This window comes from Manis javanica, chromosome 8, assembly GCF_040802235.1.
Source record: "Manis javanica isolate MJ-LG chromosome 8, MJ_LKY, whole genome shotgun sequence".
Taxonomy (NCBI): domain Eukaryota; kingdom Metazoa; phylum Chordata; class Mammalia; order Pholidota; family Manidae; genus Manis; species Manis javanica.
Genome location: NC_133163.1, coordinates 73,286,143 through 73,309,126, shown reverse-complemented (window position 1 = coordinate 73,309,126; position 22,984 = coordinate 73,286,143). Strand labels below are relative to the sequence as shown.

Below are 22,984 nucleotides of genomic sequence, written 5' to 3'. Positions count from 1 at the left end.
TGCTGGGCAGCTGTGTGGGGAGGTCTCTCCCTGTGCACTAGGTAAAAACTTCAGCCTGGACGGCGGGGGAGGGTTCTTGACTTTGAATGAGAAAGAATTCTCAAGCAAGTTAGGAATTCATTAAAGGTAAGGGAGGAATTCATTAAAGAAAGAGTAGAAAGGAATAGTAGCTGTCTTGCAGGCAGCAGAAAGCAAGGAGGAAGAGCAGGAAGGAGACTGAAGCTCAGTGAACTCCTGCTCAGCATGGGGAAAATGCCCTGCCAGCTCCTGAGGCCAAGGTCACTTGGTGTCCAGTGTCCACTTGGATCTGCATGGTGTGGGAACGAAATCCCTACCGCCCCAGGATTTGGGGAAGTCTCAGAGCACTGGATGGAGTAGGATTATATTCTGAGAACTTCTCAAAGGCAAAGAAAGGAGGTATTCGGGCAGGCTACGAAAAAGTATGACTGTACAGCTGCAGTCCTGTGCAGGTCACCCAGGTAACAGGAACTTGCAAGCCCAAATCTGAGCTCTCAGTCGCTCCTCCCTACATAGCTGGAGTAGAACAGAGACAGAGTGAACACTTATGCTTAAGTCTGGAAAATAGAGTGAAATAGCAAACTGACAAAGACACCAGTGGAAGAGTGCAGAGACAAAACGCAGGAAGTTGAACAGTGAGAAGACTTTATTTAAAAAGTACACATTGCAGAAAGGGGAGTGCAGGCAAACTCAGAAAGAAGGTGCCCTCAAAGGCTTAGGATTCTGTCTTTTAAGGCTTTCAAGAATCAGGTAAATGGGGCCTATCAGTTAGGACTGCCTGCCCTGCCTTAAGATAGGGTCGGTTATTGACTGGTCACCAAAGAATATCTTAGGAATCTTACCTCCTAACTCCCTGGTTTTAAAATGGAATTTGAGCCTAAAGATGCAGTCCCTCCTGCTCTTACTATACTGTTCATACGCAGCATTTTTATCATAGGCAGGAAAAATTAATCATGATGCTTGTCCCATGGCTCTGCCCTACCTCAGTAAGATTCACACAGACTTTAACCACAATAAAAATAAATATAAATACTTTATTCCTGTGGGCTTCCCATAGAGATCTAGGCCATATAGACTTATGTGAAGGAGGGGAAGAGAGGCTACCCCATTTGGGTGAAATTCAACACTGTCAGTTTCACCTGTGTTCAGATGATAGCGCCTGTATTATGTATACTGCATGTCCCCAAGCCTGGCTCAAGCAGCATTTGTTTGTTGGCTAATGGAAAAAATTGTGGTTTTCTTATTGTGGTAAGCATTTTGTAATGTATATATCTGTCAAATCACTCTTGTACACCTGAAACTAATATTTGATACCAACTATGCTTCAATTAAAAAAAGAAGAAATTGTGCTTTCCAGTCCTACTGCAGAGAGGAGCGCTGACTCAAAAGGCTGGCCAAGGTGGCCAGGAGGCAGTCTTAGCAGAGAGGCTAGCAGTTGGCAAAGGCTGAAAGGGCCTCAGGCTGCTGAGAGACCAGGTGGCCAGTAGGTCCTGAGCACACAGACATTTGCTGGGCTGGATGTGAGGGTCTGAGCTGGCCCTTCCCAGGTGCGATGGGTCCGAGGGCTCTGGAGACCCACCCCTCCAGCCCTGTCCTGGCGCTGTGTGGTGCCAGCCCTGTGTGGTCCCCTCGGCTTTCCTCTCTGCCAGGGTGTGGGCTGGGCTGTCTTCTCAGTGGTGAGGGCCTGCTGGAACTGCATGGAGCTGTGAGTGTCCTAAGTAGGAGGGAAATGAGGAGCGGCCTCATTGAAGCTCAGATCAGTGTTGGTGGACTCAGAACTCTCAGTGGAAAGCAGGGGTAGAGAAGAAGGCACAGCTGGGAGACTAGGGGCCCTGAGCTCAGAGGAGGGCAGGGACAGAAACTCAACTTAGGTGAGAATGAGGAGCTTCTCAAGAGACCCACCCGAGCTCAGGGATGGCTTCCTTGGCTGGGAGACAGGTGTCCTGCTCAGGAAGGCCCCTCCAGCTCCCCAGTGGGGTGGAGCTCTGTCCTCGAGCTGCAGCCCCAGGCTAGGCCTGTTTGCTGTTCAGGACTCATGGTGTTATCCCCTTGCTCTCTGCCATGTAACACAGAGGCAGTGTTACAGAGAACCGGAAAACCTGGACTGGATCTCTGAGAGAAGAACCAAGCAGCCCTCGGAGTTTTTGGAGGTGGAGGTTTACTTTACGCTGGTGGGCTCAGAGGAGAGTGATCTCCAAAGGTCTGAGCCCTGAGTACAGCAGGGCTATGTCTTTTATACACTTACTACAAAGCTAAGGGGGAACTCAGCACACAGAAACTGTTGCAGTGGGAGTTTTTAGGTCACTATAGGTGTATTCATGGTGCTAGTTATATTTTAATCTATTTCTGTAAAGGTTACCTGGATACCACATTATAAACTAATGGGCTTCCATGACTATGATTAACAAGCTGTTCCACACCACTGAGTCCCAGTGTGGGGGGAATGCATTGCTACATTGTTTCAATACCAAGCACCCCAGCACCTTCTGATTTCTCTGTATTTCCAGAGCTTCAATAGAAACCCTGTGTTCCTTGGTTTTCTTGGCTTCCCACCACACCTGCCAAGAAGGGGAGGAATTTGAAAACTCTCTGAGTATGTCATCATCAGAAGGAGGTAAGAAGTTCATCTTGAGCCCCAGGACCAGAGAGGTTCATTTTTCTGCTGATGCTGCTCAGCTTCAGCCTGGCAGAAGGGCAGGCCCGGGACAGACAAGTGTGGTGAGAAGAGGCTGCATAGCAGCTCTGCCTGGGGTTTGGGGAGGTGGTGGTGGGAGAAGAAAGTGCAGGGAGCAGAAAAGAGCAGAACTGTGTCATTGGCCTCCTAAGCATAGAGTGGGTGCCTATGAATGAGGGTCAATGAATAAACAAGAAAGCCTTGCCTACTCAGCTACACTGTATTTATTCCATTGCTGGCACCTGCCCCACACCTCCCAGTGTGATTCTGGATCAGCCTCAGAGCAGGTGGCCTGGTTCCTGAAGGGAGAGGCTTTTCATGGTTTTCTTTATCCAGGGCAGGAAACTTGAGATTTTGGTGTAGGCTCGTGGAGTGTCCCCATTTTCTTTTCCATAGGAGACAATGCCCTGGGCCACCTTGTTGCACACGAGAGGGCCCCCAGAGTCCCCCTGTGGACAGTGAGGGGGTGGTCTGAGCCAGCTGTCCTCTTGTCCCTGCTGTCCCTGCCATCCCAAGTCCTCTCTCAGAGAAGGCCACCTTGCATGGCCTCCATGTGGGATATGAAAGGGCAGGAAAGGCCCCGTGGGCTTTCTCAGTTGCCAAGAGCTGACCCTGGACACTGTCACTGCTTCCATTCACCCCAGGTGGCAGCTCCCTTTCCTCTTGCAGTAAAAGTGCTGGGGAACTGTTGGCTCCAGTCTACTGTACAGACATGGAGGCAGGTGGGTGGGGCTGCCACTCAGCATGGAGGATGAGCCCATTAACCAAGGTGGCTGCCAGCCCTGAGGAGCCACCTGGCTCTAACTACTACATGCCCAGTAGCACAGCTTTCTAACACTTGTGGCCCGGTATGGGGCAAAGCGTGGCTAATCCACCCTTTGTAGGAGCACCACATTTGCATTTACCATAAGCCTTTGGGGGGCTTGCAGAGGCCCCCTCAGCTGTGGCTGCTGCCCCTTCTCTTCCTGGAGAGAAAGATCACAGCCTAGAAGGTGACAGAGTCCCCCATTGCTTGGGCCTCCACTCCCAGGTCTTCTTCAAACACCCCTTTCCCCAGAGTCAAGCTAGGCCAGTGCTCAGTCTCACCTTAAAGGAAGACTTCTTCTCTTTCGGGTCCCCCACGCACAGCTGAATGGTATTGTTGTAATGGCTGGGTAAGTGGGATCTGCACTCCTTGTCCTGCTGCACGGTCAGCCAAACCTCCTGCAGTGTGTCCGGGTACATGCCCATGGGGCTGACCTTCCCCCAGCCTGCCACACTGCATACCTGTCCTGGCTTCACCCAGGCCTTGTCTCTGGGCAGGGGGAGCGGCCTCACTGCTGCAGTCCACTTGGCCTTTCTCTCCAGCTGATGGGAAGAGGCAAGAGAGTCCAGCCCAGCCAGTGGCTGCTGGCCCTGGATGCCCGATGAGGCTGCACCATCTTCCCTCTCCCCTGAGCCATTGGACTTGTCAGGCGGCCAGGGTGGGAAGGAGGGGAGGGACAGGTCCCAGAGGGAGGGGAACCAATGTGGACCCAGGGCAAGAGCAGCAGGGAGGTCTCCTTTACCTGCAGCAACATGATGTCATGAGAGAAGCTCTTGTGGTTGTAGTCTGGGTGGGGGATGGCTCTCCTCACCGCGATGACCTGCTGCGTTCTCTCCTGCTTCTTGATGTTGTGGGCCCCCAGGGTGACGTTGATGGAGCTGCACAGAGAGCAGAGTGGGGGTGTGGGGTGGGGTCCCAGGAGTCACAGCCCAGGAGCCAGCAAGGCAGGTGGCAGCTGGGGCAGAGCAGGCTGCAGAGGGGAAATGGGGGGGACAGGAAGGTTGGGGGCTGAGCCGCCTGTACCTCTGTATCTTAGCAGCCAAGGTAGGTTCTGGAGGCATTGTGATTGCATCAGTGGTTCTCGGACCAGTTACTCCCATGCAAAGCATGCCCTGGACGCTGAACTGCCCCTCATCCCCACAACCTCCCTGCCCTCTTTCTCACCCTCTCAGGAGCCCTCCTGGCCCATTGTTCTTAGCAACCTGGGGAGCTCCTGAGGAAGAAGGCAGGGCTTTCTGCTGGGGATTTTCAGGAGAGGGCAGGCTGTTTTCTGCTCCTCACCTTCCCCAACAGTGGGCAGCCGTCAGCACGAACTTCTCTTGGATCAGGAACCCGCCACATTCCTTCGGACCCTTCTTTGGATTCCAGATACAAAGATACGCCATGTAGGGGCGTGAGTGGGGCTTGGCCTCCTGTCCCCCGATGATCTTTCCTGAAGGAAAAGTCAGTTCTGCTTGTGCGTGTGCACTGAATCTGCCTGGTGGGCAGCAGCTGGATGGTCAGAACTGCCATGCCTTTGGGAGCCTGGGATGGCCAGGATTTTAGAAGGCTGAGGAGGGGCCTCAACTTCCTCCTTTGGGACAGGGAAGAGCAGCAGGATGTCTGTGAGTCTGTCTTCCACACATAATTGGAGGAGAGCATACCTGTCTTAGGGACAGAGCAGTCCTAAAGGCTCCTGAGAGTCCCTCTCCTGATTTTGCTTTGTTCCAAGTGGGTTCCTAAGGCCCCTGTCATCCCGTGATGTTGAGGGCAGTGCTGTGCCCCAGTGGCCGGGACTTAAGTTTAGCGATGTAGAGGTTGTCATGGCCTGTTTCCTAGAGCCTGACTGTGGTGGGGCCTGATCAGTATTTGGGAGCTGCAGGAAGGAAGAGCCCCCAAGGAAGCCTCCAGATGAGGGTTGGGAGGGCAGTGCTGGTGGGATTCTGGAAAGCAGAGTTTAAGTCTGGCCAAAAATAGTGGCTCCTCCTTGATAGAGGAGAGCTGCTGGAGGCCTAGGAAGAAAAGTAGAGTTGAAGAAATTGACTGAGGGGCAACAGCTACGGTAGCCTTCTGGGGACCAACTCAGGGGTCCGCTGAGTTCTGGATTCTCTCCTAAGCAGATGCTAAAGGGAGCACCTGTCTCATTCCAGAAATGGAAGCCAGTCCTGCTCTGCTCTGTGCAGGGGGATTTATAATTTTTTCTTTTCCAGTTTTTCCCCTCTGCCATGCACTTGTAGGAGAGTCCCACTTTCCAGATGGGAGAAGTAGAGCCTGAGGAGGGGGTACTACCCAGTGGCCCTTCTCCAGAGCAGGGTGTACCTTGCTTTTCTTGCTGGTAGCTTAGTCAGCATGGTGCTGGGGGTGCAAGGTAGCCTTGGGGCAGGGGCTCAGGGCATTCCTGGGGGATAGGTGGACCGAGGAAAAGGAGGTCCGTGTCCGTTGTGGGATGGGGCCGGGCCTCTGAGGGTGGGCATGATCACTCACCTGCCTTTGCCCCATGGGACTGCAGAAAGGCCAGCAGGAGCAGGAGCAGGAGTGGCTGCATCTTCCCGGGAAGGCAGCCCAGGTCCCAACTGCTGGTGGTTTCTCTATGCTCTCTTTAAGCCCCTAGGAGAGGAAGGAGGTGCAGGTGGGCTCTGTGACCCTGTGTCCGCTCTGGTTTTGTGGTGTTTCATCCTATAAGGCTGTCTATGAAAGCTTCCCCACCCCCACTCCCTCTGCCTGATGACAATCTCTGGGTGGTTGTGTAAGAGTCGTGCAGTGACCACATCAGAACCCACAGCTGCTGACTCAGAGTGGGCCACTTGTTCCAGCCCAGAGCTGGGACCCAAGGGTACAAGGTGGGGACTGTATGATGTGGTGTCAACCAGTAGAAGTACTGGAGCCCAGAAACCTGAGTCCCCAGTGATGGAAGCACTTGACGCTTCATGTCCATGCTGCAAAGTCAATCAGGATTAATTCTTTAGCAGCTGTGTGTTTTGGGCTTTCTCTGTGCTATGACCAAAGTTACTGGGGATGTGTCTCCTTCCTTTAGCCAGCAGACCATCTGGTGGAGGAGACGGAAACATCAGTGACCATAGTACAATAGGGGAAGGGCCATGGTGGAGGTATCACAGGACAGTAACAGAATGTGGCCACCATCTACTAAATCCACACAGAAACCCAATTATCACCACAGCATCCTTCCTAGGGGAGTTTTAACATCTTTTTAAAAATAAGAATGAAGTTGATATACAATATTATATTGGTTTCAGGTGTACAACATAGTGATTCAGTAATTACATGCCTTACTAAATGCTCACCATGGTAAGTTACCCCCTGCTACTGTACCAAGATATGCAATATTATTGGTTACAGTCTCTATGCTGTACTTTCATTCCTATGACTAATTTATTAACATGTCTTTTTAAATTACAAATGCTAAGAGTGATATAATCTATCTCTCTTGTCAATGTTTTTAACAAAAGTCCTGTGCTTGAAATTTATTGCCTTATATTAATGAATCATGATCCTAGAAACTGAATCTACTGATTGACTTAAGCTTACATCATTCCTTTTTGGGTATGCTGGGGTTAGTCCCACCACATGAACAAAGACTGGGCCAGGGCTGATTCCCCAAAGGAGGTTCAGATTCCTACACTGCTGATGCCATACAGTGCGGGAAAGCATGCTGGGTCACTGAAGACCAGTAATTGTCCTTTTGGTATCCTCTGTCCTCTGTCCAGAGAGACACAGTTCTGATATAGCTGGCGTGGGACATAACGGGCTCACATCTGCTAACCAAACTCTGCTGATGATCTCATTGTAATGGAAGTGAAGGGTCAGTTGCCATTGTTTCAAAACGTCCAAGCTCAGATTCTGTTCAAAGAACAACTGAGTGGTTATAGTCTGATGATTTAATTTTCCATCTTTGTATTTTCTGTACTTTACAATTTTTCTATGAGGAATATTATTTATGAAGATATGTAATTTCAATGGAAATATCCTCTTTATCAAACCAAGTGCATTTATCAAACCATCAGTTTTTTGTACTTAGCTATCCCCATAGTAGACATAGTGATTATAGTTGTAATACATGTTCTCTAAGAAAATTTGGAAAATAGAAAGGAAAAATGTCACTCATTTGCTTATCTCCCATGGACAGATTGCCATAGGCAATTCATTTTAAATACTTGGGATCATATTATATATACAGTGTAAGTTTCTCTTAACCCTGTAACTTAGTATAAGTATTTTCCTCATACTCTTAAAAATCTATTAACAATGTCACTGTAGTCTTTTTTTCATGTTAAAATTAAAAACTTAGCATGCAATTAATTCCTAAATTAGTTGGAAAATTAAAAAAATTTTTTAAGTAGTTTAAAATTTAAGAAGTATTTAAGCAAAGAGAAAGGCCTTTCATTCCTATGAGAGAAACAATGAGAAAGAGAAAACAATGAAAATGACCTGTTTTCTCATCATTCATCGATACTCATCTTCAATGCCTTAAAGTATGATCTAACATATTTTCTCTCTTGTATATCTGTATTTTTTTAAATTGAAAGAGGATTATGCTGAACAAAAAAGGAAGTGAAATTCACATAACATACAATTAGTTATTTAAAAATGTACAACTCAATGGCATTTAGTGCATTAAAAATGTGCAATATAGCCTCTCTCTAGTTTCAAAACTTTTTCATCACCTGAGAAAAACATCTTGTCCACAACTTACTGGGTACTTAATCACTTTCTAATTTCCCTTCCCCACCCTCTGTCCTGTCCCCTGGAAACCACTAATCATTTTTCTGTCTTTATGGATCCATATTCTGAATACTTCATCTAAAAGGAATCATGTGTGATATATGACCTGTTGTGTCTTCTTTACAAGGAAGTAGTTTTCTACCTCCTCACCAAACTTGTTATTTTTTATTTTTTTGCTTACAGTGTTCCTAATGGGAATGAAGTGCTATCTCATTGTGGTTTTGATTTACATTTCCTTAATAACTAATGATTTTTAGTATCTTCCTGTGTTTGCTAGTAATTTATGTATATTCTTCGGAGAAATATAAATTCAGGTCCTTTGCCCACGTTGTCTTTTTGTTGTTGAGTTCTAAGAGTTCTTTATATTTTCTGTATACTAAATCTTTATCAGATATATGATTTGCAAATATTCTCTCCCATTCTGTAGATTGTCTTTTAACTTTCTTGATACTATCTCTTAGGTGCACAAACTTTAAAAATTTTTATGAAACCCAGTTTATCTTCTTCTTCTTTTATTGTTTGTGCTATTGGTGTCAAATCTATGAATCCAGTGTCAAATCAGAGGTCAAATCAGAGGTCATGAAGATCTATACCCTATGTTTTCTACTAAGAGTTTTATGGTTTTTTGGCTTATATTTAGGCTGTTGATCCATTTTGAATGAATTATTGTATTACGGAGTGAGGTAGGGATCCAATCACATTCTTTTCATGTGGCTATCTGGTTGTCCCAGCACCATTTATTGAAGATACTATTTTTTTCCCCACTGAATGGTCTTGGCACCTTTGTCAAAAACCATAGATGTTTGGATTTATTTCTGGGACCTCATTTCTATTTCATTGGTCTATGTATTTATTCTTATGCCAGTACCATACTACTTTTGGTTGTTGTAGCTTTGTAGTAAGTTTTGAAACCAAGAAGTGTGAGTCCTCCAACTTTGTCTTTCCTTTTTAATGTTGTTATGGCTTTTTGAGGAAACTTGCGATACCATATGACATTTAGGATTCCATTTTGGCAAAAAGGCCATTGGAATTTTGATAGGGATTGCACTGACTTTATAGATTGTTTTGGGGAATATTGCCTTCTTAACAATACAGGCATACCTTATTTTATTGTGCATATATTGTGGTTTTTACAAATTGAAGATTTCTGTCAAGCCCTCACCAAGCAAGTCTATTGGTGACATTTTTCTAACAGCATTTGCTAACAGACTTCATGTCTGTGTCACATTTTGGTAATTCTTACAATATTTCAAAATTTTCATAATTGTTATTTTATTATGGTGATCTGTGATTAGTGATTACAACTTGCTGAAAGCTCAGGTGATAGCTAACATTTTTTAGCAATAAAGTTTTTTAAAATTAAGATATGTACTTTTTTAATGCTATTACACACATAATAGACCCCACAGTATAATATAAACATAATTTTTATATGCACTGGGAAACCAAAAAATTCATTTGACTTTATTTCAGTGTTCACTTTATTGCAATGATCTGGAACCAAACCTGAAATATCTCCAAGGTATGCTTGTGTATATCTTCCAACCCATGAACAGGGGATGTCTTTCCATTTAATTAGTTCTTTTTAAATTTCTTTCAGCAATGTTTTGTAGTTTTGTTCATGTCCTTGGTTAAATTTAGTCCTAAGTATTTTATTCTTTTGAATTCTAGTGTAAATGGAAGTGTTTTAAAAAATTTTCTTATTGGATTATTCATTGCTAGTGTACAGAAACACAACTTATAGTCTATCCTGCAATTTGTTGAATTCATTTGTTAACTCCTATTTAGCTCCACATCCTTTTATGGTGTAATTTTCACAAATTATATCTTCATATGTGTATGGCTATTAATATAGCTTTATAATTATGCATAATTATATGACAAATGTTTCATGCATTTGTCTTTTAAATCATGTAAGAAACAAAAAGAAGAGTTACACACCTAAAATACAATAATACTAGATTTTATATTTCTCTATGTAGTTGTTTTTACCAGAAATCTTTATTTCTTCATTTGGTTCAAGTTGCCATCTAGTGTCCTTACATTTCAGGTTGAAGAATTCCCTTCAGTATTTCTTGTAGGGCAGACTTACTAGTGATGAATTTCCTTTGTTTATGTTTATCTGGGAGTATCTTTATTTCTTCAATTTGAAGGACAGTTTTGTCAGTACAGAATTCTTAACAATAAGTTCATTTATTTATTAGTAATTTAAATGTATCATTTCATTGCCTTCTTTCTTTCATGGTTTCTGATGAGAAATTGACCATTAATCTTATTGAGAATCGCTTGCCCATGAGAAGTCTTGATGCTTTCAGGATTTTTTGTCTTTATCTTTCAAAATTTTGGTTATAGTGTGTCTCAGTGTGGATCTCTGAATTCATCCTGCTTGGAGTTTTTGAGCTTCTTGGATGTATATATGCCTGTGTTTAATCAAATTTAGGAAACTTTTGGCCATTATTTCTTCAAATATTTTCTATGACCCTTTCTTTTCTTTCTAGGTCTCCTGTAATGTATATGTTAGTACTCTTGAAAACCATTTGTGACTTGTCATTTTAACAATCTTTATCTAAGTGAAATTTTGTAATGAAAATGTATATGGAAAAGAAGATATGATTAATTGGTTTGTTGAACAAATGAGAAAATAATATCTAATATTATAATGCTGGCTAGTATTTATTGCTCACTGACCATAGATCCTCAACCTACCGTTTGAGTTAGCTATTAATATTTCTTCCATTTCACAAATGAGAAACCTAAGACACTGAGAAAGTAAGGGACTTCCTTCACATCACAGGTCCTAGGAGTTGGGGGTGGTGATGGTGGGAGCAGGGATTAGAATGTGTGGGTCTTATTTCAAAGTTGTGATCTTACCTGTAGCTCTAAGAACTTCATTTCCTATATTTTCAGGGAATCGGGGGAGAGTTAAGGGGATTCTAAAGGATGAATGTTTCTGTATATATCTCTAATGTGTGACTCTGGTTTTTTTAGAAAAGAACAGCTCCTCAATAGCTACCACACTGTGATGGAAAAGTTCATTTGGATCACACAGTCCCTTTGCTTTTCTTCTTGATTCTCCTGATGTTCTTCCACAACATGTAGGAAAATGTCATGCTTAGCCCATGAGGGTCAGACCCCTTGGACCTCTTAGCTTCCTGCTGAATCACTTCTGATACCTATTGGAAGTGGGCAGGGCCATTCCTGGTAGGCAATGACAATGGCACAATGACATGACATTCCCACATTTATTCATGGCTTATGAGTCTGCTGCTATAAGTCAATTTCCGTAAGTCTGATCATTCTCTTAAGTTGTACCAAAAGTCAGAACTTGGTGGCACAAGGGGTCAGAAGTAGGCCCTAGCTGATTTCACTGGACCATTAGACTCAGCCATGTTGTTGAGAAGAGATTCCTGCCTCAGTTAGGAATTAGCTCTGCATTCCTATTAGGAGTCTGGGATGATAGTCAAAATTTCTGGGGTATTTGCATGACATCAATAAGCTAATGGGGAAGTCTTGTAGAAAAGACCTGTCAGTAAAGGAGAACCTAGGTTATGTGTGGGAGTAGGAAAGGTTGTCCTTCCATTTTGCCTCTGTAGTAGTAAGGATGGAGGAGAGAAGGCAGAAGTGTGGAGAGAAGAATGTCTATGGAACCAACATACATCTATGAGATTTCCAGAGTTTTGGTATCCACTAGAACACCCTTTAATTTTCCCTTGTTGCCTATTCTAGTCATTGCTGAGCCACCAAAAAAGAGCAAGGTCTGGATGCGGGTTGGGGATAATTCACTAGAACTGGAGTGCAGAATGATCCAGACTGATGACTTGGAAGAGGACTACAGAGGACGTGGGAGCAGTGGGTTTAGGTGAGAACATTGCACTCACCCCCACCAAACTGGGGAAAAGTGTAAAAATTCTGACCCATAAAACACAATTGGTGTTGACTACACTTCTGGGTGAGAGTGAGTTGGGAGGTAGTAATGTTCTGTGTTGTGATATCACTTTTGATATGACCTTAGATCACATTCAAGACCCACCTCTTCCAGAACCCCTCCTGAGCATGTTCACCTCCCTGGGAACTTTGCCCACCACATCTGTTTCCTTTCTCGAAAGCGTTTTGTTCCCACAGGGCCTGAAGGTCACACCTTAGCCTCCTGAGGTGAATGACTTATTTCTCTTCCCATCACTCTCAGGGGCTGGTGCTGCGTGCTTTCTTACCATATCTGTATGGGATGTGGCAAATGGTTTGGTTTGGGGTCGCAGTAAGAGGGGTGCTGCTGAATCATTTACCAAAACCTCCAGTATATGTCTGCAAAAGCTGGTGTGTCTTTCTCTCTTTCTGTGTTACAGTTCAGGGTACATATAACAAAACATTGTGTTCAGAAAGTCTAATTCACACCTAAGAAATCTTGTGTCACATCCCTTATCCGTCCTCCAGTCTTGGTATGACACTTCCAGTGGTAAAGACACCCCTCACTCCCCAGTTCAGTTTCTCTGTTTTTGACTAAGTACTAGGAAGCAACATTGGAACTATATGTGAACAAAGCAGAAGATCTGGACCATTTCAGCCAGCCCTTCGAAGTGTACCCATGAGAAGTCAGGTAATCCAGAAAATTGTGGGGCCTCTGAGAGTATTTGACCAATGGAATTATGGCAGGATGATTTACTGTGCTTCTCATGACTGTATTATTCTCTCAGTTTTCTCTATGCTCAATCATTTGCCAGAACCTCCAGTATGTGAGTGCAAAACTCTAGACACTTTTTATGTTCTCTTGTCTCAGGTTTCTAGGCATGGAAAACTGAGGTTAGGTCTATTCCTGGACCATGCTTAACTCACCAGGCATGGAACCCCACCCTTGAGGCATTTTGGAGTCAGCTTTCTGGCCCCCTTTGGCATCCTGTGCTAAGACTTTGGCTGTTTAGCTATAAGGATCTTAAATACTTACACAAAGATACCTAATCATAAGTGGCACCCGATAACTTTGAGGAGATAATGGGGACCAGAATCAGTGAGATTAGCTTGTGTTCTTTGTCTCCTTTCTCCCAGAAATCTCATCTTTGCCATGATCTTATAAAGGGCAGGGAGGTCACAGTCTTTCCTTGGCCCCATAAAAGATGAGGAGGAAAACTTGTCCTAAGAGGCTACCCACACTGGGCTCTGCTCCATGTCTCAGAAGAGAAGGTCCCCACTGGTAAATTAACTCTCACCTGACTCATGGGGGGTAGGTGTGTATCATAGCTATTGTGGATAAAATGAGAGTTCCTGTGGCTAGGATTTTCACCTGGCCCTGGTTGACTAGCTCACTGCACACCTGTGGGCAATACATGGCTGCTGACTCTATAAAGAGCTCCGCCCAGTGCTCTGGGTGACACGGTGGCACAGCTGCAAGGCTGCAGGAGAGCAGAGCAGAGGCTGGAGTGGTGGCAGTGCCAAGGACAGAGGCCCAGAGAATGGCTGTGTGGGATGACTGTGCAGGCAGAGAGGCCCAGAGGACAGCTGTGAGGACAGAGGGGCCCAGAGGATGGCTGTGCAGGCAGAGAGGCCTGGAGGATGGCTGTGTGGGCAGACGGGCCCAGAGGCAGAGACCGGCTTGCTGCATGCAGACTCGCCCTGAGTGAACAGGATTTCAGTGACTGACCTGCCACCTGGAAATAAAGTTGGGTATAACTCTTTCACCCCAAGAACGTTTTGCTGTCAATTTCTTTGGTCACATTGAATCCATAGTGAACTTGCCTGGGGTTGAAACCCATTGGCAAGACAGCTATCTTCAAATAATTTGAAGCTACCATTTGGTAACTTTTTTTTTTGACATAAATACAGTGTAAGGGAAATCAGGGAAGAGGAAAGACAAAGGGCACCAGTATTAGCTCATACCTTCCTATGTTCCAAAGCATGTATCATTTATATATATTATTGCATTGAATTCTCTACCTTCTGCATGACATTATCATTAATCACATTTTAAAATGAAACAAGACTCAAGACATATTAAGAAGTGTGCTCAAGGTCACATGGTTACACAAAATATGCACACACACACACACACACACACACACACACACACACGACACATTCTTGCTAAGCTGTGAACTTTCCTTTATATCACACTAAGAAGTGGTGAAAGCCACACAGGGCATATTTTATCTTAGCAAAAGAGAATGTTCTGACAGTTAGATCTCTCCTAGAATGACTGCTCAGGTAGCTCAGGTGTTTTCTCTCCAGGGAATTGTTGCTGCAGAGACTAGAAAACATCTTGATCAGGGGGGCTGGGGTGTTGTCATGGGCAGTGTTTTTCTTTTTTTAATTAAGGTCTCATTGATTTACAATCTTATGAAGGTTTCACATGAGCAACATTGTGGTTTCAACATTCACCCATATTATCAAGTCCCCCCCAACCCCACTGCAATCACTGTCCATCAGTGTAATAAGATGCTGTAAAGTCATTACTTCTCTTCTCCGTGTTATACTCCGTTCCCCAGGCATGGGGGAACCCCGTATCACCAAAGATCATGGGCATTCTTGAAGACACTTTGCAGTTCTGAGTCTCTATCTCTCAGACCTGGGGGTTAGGAGCCCAGGGCTTCTGTTCAATTATATGGCTCAACTGCCAATTCCTGGGCCTGACGACCCTCATCTAACAAAAGAGGGAGCTCTAGCAGAGGCTTTTAAACATTGTTAACCACAGAAACCTTTTCTCAAATGGATTATATATGTGTCAAGGTTGCTTTTTGAAATCATAGCTCTCTGCTTATACCTAAACCTACATATGTATGTAGACACATCTATGTATACTTTTCATATGATGACACATGTATATGTATATTTGTGTGTGCTTGTGTGTGTAGTTGTATGTTTTTGTTTGTTTTGACCCTTTCATTTTCTCTTTCTGAGCATGATACTGTGACATCTTTGTTTCAGAAGGATTTTCAAACAGAAAATCCTCAAACAGCCTCAAACAGAAGCTGTGTGAAGTCAACTGTTCTCCCCTCTCCCCACGAAAGTGGCTGAGACCACTAAAATATTCTGCTATGGAGGTCTTTGTGGGAGACAAGGTATGAGAAGCCACATTTTTGAGGGTGATGGGAATCCAGAGGGAGATACTCCCCCCATGTGCAAGTGAGTATGTGGTGGGTATTTTTTGGTTGAGGAATATTCATCCACAGCTGTGACTGAATTTAATGCCAAGCAGCAACCAGATGGGGGATGAAGACCCGGGAAGGGGTGGCTGCTGGACATGCCTGACTAGGCTGACCCAGGCTCGGAGGAACCAGGTATCACCAAAGGCTCTCATACCACATATGTGGCTTCCAAGCTAAAAGCTGGCCAACTTTGAAGGCTCACCATGAGCTTAGAAACTAAGCGTGTTGCAGTAGCCATCATGCCTTGTGGGTGGGAGGCTGTTCTCCATGTTTCTAGTACCATGCGAGCCTCCCTGATCCGGTGTGACTTAAGAAAGATAAGGAACTGTGTTCTCTCTTCCATGTCAGCATTTATACTGAGCTTTCCCCCCATAAGGTACTCTAGCGGTAAGGCCTGAAGAAACGGCCGCCCTGTTTGCGTTTTCTCCCTGTATCTCTCCTGCATCCAGAGGTGGGGACTGACTGACTCCAGAATCATAAGCTTCAGCCCAAGGGTCAAATGTGACAATGTACACGAAAATTGGAAGTTGGAAGAGCAGTGAATGCTATCCTTGAGAAAGATGAGTTTCATTTGTGTGAACGTCCCACACAGATTCAGGCCAGTGTGGCCAGTCCAAACAAGGCAGGAGACTGAAAACTCCTGATGAAAGACCTGCAGGCTCCAGGTTTCACTGAGGGTGTGGATGGTGCCTGCCATGTTCACCTCTCAGCCTCTGGTGCCTGCACATAGTGGGTGCTCAGTATCTATTTGTTCTTACTGATTGGTGGCAAACGAGTGCCGTCCGGTTCTGCTGCAGAGACCCCTTCCCTTACTCAGCAGGTGGCTGTAGACCAGGTGGGCAAAAGGAGTCTTAGACCAGAAACCCAGTTACTGTGATGACCAAGAGACAGGCTAAGGGGCTGGGGCTGTGGACGAGTGGCCCATGAGAGACCTCAGGGCCCATGGGGGCGTGGAGCTGGATGCGAGGGCTCAGCCACAGAAGGGGTGTGGAAAAGGGTCAAGCTGGCCTTGACTTCTGCGGCAAGGGTCTGTGAGGAGGTGGTGGGAGGTAGAGGAAAGGGGAAGGCTAGCCCACAGCTGATACCCAGTGACTGTTGTTCAGTGAATAAAGGAGAAATCAGTCACTTCGTCCTACAGATGGCCTCCTGTGGTTTTGCCCTTCCTGCTGCTCTGGGGTAGGTGGTCTCTCTTAGGGAGCTGTGGGGGGTCAGGGGCAATCCTGGGGCCTAGCCTTGGTCTTGAATGTTCTCCTAGGTTGACCCAGGCCTAGTCCCAGCCCACAGCGCTCCCGTTGGCGGTGACTGAGCCGCTGCCTGGGCATGTGCCGGCCACGCTCTCACACAGGTGTGAGCCTGAGCTTGGCTCTCTGGGTGATTCCTTGGTTTGGGGCTGTAGGGCCCTGGAGGAATGGCCACCATTTTCTTCACACAAAGGCAGAGCTCAATAACCAGTAGCCACATGGGTGACAGTTCTGAGAAGGTGCCTGTCTCTCTTTACCTCTCTCAGAAGAGGTGGCTTTTTCTGATGTGTCTACTCCAGGAGACAGGATCTTCAAATGCAAACGTCCTGAGAAGGTACTGTACTAGTTTCCTGTGGCCACTGCAACAAATTATCACCAACTTGATGGCTTAAATTAACAGAAATTTATTCTGTCCCAGTTCTAGAGACTGGAAGTCCAACATCAGTTTCATGGGGCCGAAATCAAGGTGTCAGCAGAACCACACTCCCTCTGGAGGGTCTCAGGAAAATATCTGTTCCTTGTCCTTCCAGCTTCAGGAGCAACATTCTTGGCCTCATGGTCCCTCCCTCCATCTTCAAAATATACCAAAATATACTTAAAGCCAAGAGAACTGGAAAAAATTAACATCATCTGATATGCATCGTCTAGAACAACCACCAGTGATTTTGTGTCTATTTTAATAGGTTTTTTCCCATGCAAATATGTATACTTAGCAAAGTAAAAGTGGAATAATGCTACACATAAGATTTTGCACCCACATTTTATTAAGATATAATTGACATTCAGAACTGTGTGAGTTTAAGGTGTATAGCACAATGACGTGGCTTGCTTATATTGTGAGATGATTACCCTAGTAAGTTTGGTTGACATTTTAATGAGCTGTGCCTTGGTCTCTGGGGTGCAGGGGGTGCTTCAACCTCACCCCCACGTTGTTAGCTCTTCTTCTTGTTGGGAGAGCAAAGTCAGGAGCAATTTATGTCACCATCTTGGTGATGTTACTCATCTACACATAAGATTTTGTAATCTGCTTTTGCTATTTCATCATGTATGACTATCAGGAAATATTAATCACCATTTTAGAGGCTGCTTCTATTTTGTCATTTGCATATGATGTATGAATTTATACCAATTTATTTAATGAATCTTCTTTTGCTTTATATCAAGGTTGCTTCCCCCATTTTTTTTTGCTAGCATGTACAACACTGTAATGTACAACCTTTATGTACATGTCCCATTTATTTCCACAAGGACAAGTACATAAAATGGTTTTGCTAGGTCAAAGCATACTTGCATTTTAAAATTTACTGTACACATTAGCAGTGGTTTTGCTTTTCAGGTGGCTTAGAAGGGAAATGCCCCCAGGTGTCAGGCAGAAGCCACTGCAAATCCTCTCTGAAGAAGATACCTTATGCTAGGCTTGGGAATCCTGCCATCTCCTGCCCTTCCCTACAACACAAACAAAATCTTTTTAAAAGTAAGAAGCTGCATATAATCACAATATCAAGGAACACAAGAAAACGTGACACTGTGAATGAGAGCTAGCTGAATGAATTCTCTGCAGGAAGAAATCAGCAAGAGCTTGAAATTTGACATTATCTGACACCTCTTACAATACAGACTTGAAAATAGCCAGAGGAGACATGAAAATATGAAGTGTCCTAACAGATTTGGTAAAGAGCCAGATAGAACCTCCAACAATAAAAAATGAAATCGGGAAACTAAAAATTTAAATGGATGGACTTGCAGATTGAAGACAACAGAAAAGAGAATTAGTAACTGAAAGAAATATCAGAAGAAACTGTTGGAGTATGTTACAGAAGAAACAAAACCAGGAACCAGAAACCATTAAAGGAAAGTGAACCTTATTTATATAAAATAATAATCACAATTTCTAATGGTGCTTAAAAAGAGAACAGAATTAAAATGCAACAATATTGGGAGCAGGTAATTGAGATTAAAAGTCCTACATTTCTTGTATTTTCAGGGAGGAAGGCAAGCCTAGTGACTAAATTAAGCCTTTGATAAGTTAGGGAAACATGCTGTATTTCTATGTAACCACTAAAATAATATAAACAATGGGTAACTTTCAAATTAGTAAAAGAGCAGAAAGGATAGGTAAAAAGTAATCTATCCAAGAAAAGGTAAGAAAGAAGGGAGAAAAAAACCCCACAGAAGAGTTGGGACAAATAAGCACAAAGTAAGAGTAGATTTAAAAGTGAATCTATCAATAACTATATAAATGGAAAAAGTTAAGTCAAAGAATATCAGATCAGCTATGAAAACAAAACAGGTATGTGCTCTGTGCCACAGACAGGTTTAAAAAGTTGAAAGTAAAAAGGGAAACAGAAATACCACTTTTATAGTAACCATAGGGCACCATCACAGGAGTAGTAATATCAGACAAAACAGACTTTAAGTCAAAAGCATCTGTAAAAATAAACAGGATTACTTCACGATGATAAAAAGTTCAATTCACCAGGAGGACACAATGATTTAAAATGTTAATGCTTCCAGTTATATGGTCAGAAAATATATACAACAAATGTGGAAAGAACTCTAAGTAGATAAATAAATCCTTCATCATTTCAGGAATTGGTATAAGTTGACCAAAAAAAACCCCAAACCTGTAAGGGTATAGATGATTTAAACAAAACAATGAACAAATTGGACTTAATAGACATATTTAGAACATTGTACCCACCCAGTGAAGAATATATATTTTTAGAAGCAAGCAGCAAACACTAGTCAAAATTGATCATATACTGGACCACAGAGCAAATCTTGAGAAATTACAGAAATGTAAATTTTTGGAATGTTTTCCATCTACAACATAATTAGAATCAATGAAAATATTAGAAATCAATAAAATGGTAACTAGAAAAATCCTTATGATACTAAAAAAAAGTACACTCGCAAATAAACCACAAGTCAAAATAAAATTTAAAAAGAATAGGAAATATTTTGACTTGAATAATAACATTAGCAGTACTTAAGAAAAATTGTGGAATGCAACTAAAGCAGGTGGAGGCAAATTTGTAGTCTTAAAACTTATATATTATAAAAATCTTAAATATTGAGCTGATCATATTATTTCAAGAAGTTAGAAATTAAATGAATAAATTCAATGAAGTAAGAGGAAGAAATAAGAGAGAGCAGAAGTTAATGAAATAACAGGCAAACATATAATAGAGAGGTTTAATAAAGCAAAGATTAATTATTTGAAAAAGCTAGTAAAATTGACAAACCTCTGAAGAAACTAATCAATGGAAAAAGAGAGATGGTGCAAATATTTAATGTTAGGAACTTAAATGGGAATATTTTTACAAATGTTACAGACCATTAGAAGATAAGCTAAGAATATTATTAAAAACTTTATGCTAAGACACTTGACATTGTAGACAAAATAGAAATATCACTGCCTAACACCTATTCAAAAAGAAATTGAAAACTTAGGTAATATTGGAACTATCAAATAAATTGCATCCACAGTCAAAACTTTCCACATATAGAACTGGCTTATGGCTTTCCCGTTAATCTTTAGTGAAATTCAAAGAAGGAAACCTTTTAACTTATAAATTCTTCCAGAAAAGAGAAAGAGGAGAAGCACCATGAGGCGTGAAACTTGGATCACTACTGTTAAATGGTGTGATATGCAGATCCCTTTCTGAATATTACCACCTTCTGTCATAAGTTTCCATTCTAGGAACATGATATTCTAAAAGTGGAGACTAATTGTGTCTCCTCAGTATTGCCTTTATGTATGAAGAGTTTTCATCTTTAAGAATTCCACTGCACTACTTCTTTCCTATGTGACTTCTACTCTTGTTTGTCCTTCTCCTTCATTATAAAAAAGGATCCACACCACACCCCTAATGGTCCACATCAACGTTATCACCTGCCACCCCTCTTCCAACCCAATCTCTGGGCAGACTGAGAGGACGAGGGTGCATATGACACACTCAGGGCAACTTGTTACAGGCAGACAATGGGGGAATTACGGGAGGGTCCACATGTGGTAAGCCAGAGCCTTGGCATCCAAGCGGAAGGTAGACATTCAATCATAATATAACCTTGATATGCTTTCCATTGTCCTAAATTTAATACAAATAAAACAATTCATTGAAAATGTCATAAAATGTCATAAAATAAAATGCAAATGCTTAGGGGATGAGTTAAGACTGAGAACTCTTTTGGTTAGTCAATAACCACAAACTTGCAATTAACTGCTGTTACCACAAACTACTCTTCAAGGCTTCGCTGTGTCATAAGAGCTGTTGATTCTTTAAGCTACAGTGGGAACCTCATAAAGAGATCACTTAGGGCCTTAGATTGAGGACAGATACACTGTCTCCTGCAAATTCGGAGCTTTCTCGTTGCTTGGGCTGATATGTGGAAGTGGAATAGTAGGAATGCTAGAGAAACAGTCCTTAAGGGAAAGGCTTTTTATATAATATAGGTGGAGATGAAGTGTAAGTCTGAGCAATTCTTTCATTTAAAAAGGAGTTATTTCATTCAAAAAAGGACTTTCTTTGTGTGTGCCATTCCACAAAGCACTGGGAATCAGATGGTGAGCAACAACCGAGTTAGTCTCTGATCTTGAGGAGTGAGACACACTTTAGCCATATATGGTACATGATTATGAATGATGGTGAGCACTCTGATGAAAAAAAATTATAAGAGAATATGACAGGTCAACCCAGGCTTTTATCGGGGTTGGGAAAGACCTTCCTGAGGGGGAGTATTTTCCAGTCAGGCAAACATACAGTTGAAGATGGAAAACGTTCTCTGATATGTTCAAGTAATTATCTTGAGGTGGTCACACACCTAGAGAGTCTGGAGGACCTGAGCATTGTGAGAAATGATGAGGAATTTTTGCCAAAAAAAGAATGTCTTCTTTTTGCTAGAAAACATGTGGAATTCCAAGACAATAGGTAGAAATTAATAAATTGGAGACTTTGAAAATTTAAATCTTCTTTTTAACCATAAGCATCCATAGTAGTGGTGTGCAAAGCAACTTTGGATTTGGAGATGATATAATTATCTGTTGAAAAACTGGCATATAGAATATATAAAGTAGTTTTTAAAATTCTTAAGGAAAACAACTCAAATGGAAATGTGCAAGGGATACGACAGACATTTATGAAAGGACAAAACTCAAATGGCTAATAAATATTTGAAAACCCAGTGAACCTCACCAGCGCTCAGCGAAGTGGTAATAAAAACCACTATGATTTATCATTTCACACCTACTAGACAGACAAAAATTATTAAGCTTTATAATGCTAAGCCTTGTTGGGAGAATTAACAGTAACTCTGTGAAGCAGTTGGGTAATATCACAAAGTGAAGGTCCATAAACTCTATAACCCAGACTGTCCTCTTTAGTGATATGCCCTAGGGAAGTTCTTGCCCATGAAAACAGAGACATGGTAAAGAATGCTCATTGCCACCTTCTTCATTAGGAAAAATTGACAACAACGTACATTTCCTAAGAATGTATAAATAAATCATGCTATTTGCATGCATAGGCATCCATTAAAATGCATGAACTACACTTACATGTACCAACATGGAGACATCTCAAAACTACATCACTGATTTGTTTCCAGAGGGGAAACGGGATGAGTAGGAGTCAGAAGCAGGAGTATTTTTACTTACTTGTGCTTTTGGAACATGAATGCTGGACCCGGTAAACCTGTTTCTTTTTTTAAAAAAATGTGATTAATTAAAAATGTGTTGAATAAAGAAAAGGTTGCAGAGGGCTGGTATAGGATAAACCATTTTTTAAACGTTTACAAGCAGGCAAAATAAACAATCAGCTTACTTCTGTTCCCCTCCTTTTTCCAAGGACCTGACGCTCAGAGTTGAACTCAGGCAGAGTCCAGACATCCTCCGTGGTCTCTGAACCTTGAGCCGCTGTGCTGGCTGGGACCAAAGCTCTTGCTTTTCTTCCATTATCTGCTTCTGACAGTAAAGACAACAGAGGAAGGAGAACAGCAAGGACTGGTGAGGTATCAGAACCTGCACAGGGGAGAGGCTGCGGCGGCTAGTTTTCATACTCCTCCCTCCTCCGAGGGCGATCTGCCTGCCTGGCGAGGAGCGCAGCCCCTGGGCTGGGCAGCCTTCCTGGAAAGCCCTGCTCCTCTGGATTATCTTGTCAGCTGTTCTTCCTTCCTCAAGATTGTTTACTTCCTTCTGTCAGAAAATTATCACAAGGTGCTGGCTGAGTTCAAGCAAGGTACGTTGCTGAAACGTGAGTTCCAGACCCTGGAGCCATGGCATGTCCCTAGTGTGAAGTTCGTCCCAAGAACTGCTAAGGTTAAGTTCCCTGCCAGCACACAAATCAAAATTACACCAATTATAGAAAATGAGAGGTGGTATATTTAAAATTCCGGA

General features: G+C 43.1%; 1 protein-coding gene across 2 annotated transcripts; it reads right to left on the bottom strand.

Moving 5' to 3' along the window:
• Positions 1 to 1,051: 1,051 nt before the first annotated feature.
• LOC108392608 (granzyme B-like) lies at positions 1,052 to 22,682 on the bottom strand. 2 transcript variants are annotated; one of them, XM_073212259.1, is made up of 6 exons: positions 22,413 to 22,682; positions 5,961 to 6,083; positions 4,779 to 4,929; positions 4,240 to 4,375; positions 3,779 to 4,039; positions 1,055 to 3,141 (listed from the first exon to the last, which is right to left on the bottom strand). In XM_073212259.1, exons 2-6 carry the CDS (start codon positions 6,019 to 6,021, stop codon positions 2,971 to 2,973), a joined length of 780 nt encoding a protein of 259 aa, XP_073068360.1. In that variant the 5' UTR covers positions 6,022 to 6,083; positions 22,413 to 22,682; the 3' UTR covers positions 1,055 to 2,970. The 2 variants fall into 2 exon arrangements, with proteins under 2 accessions (XP_036873431.2, XP_073068360.1); XM_037017536.2 differs by lacking the exon at positions 22,413 to 22,682 and having other exon boundaries at positions 1,052 to 3,141; positions 5,961 to 6,036.
• Positions 22,683 to 22,984: the final 302 nt, after the last annotated feature.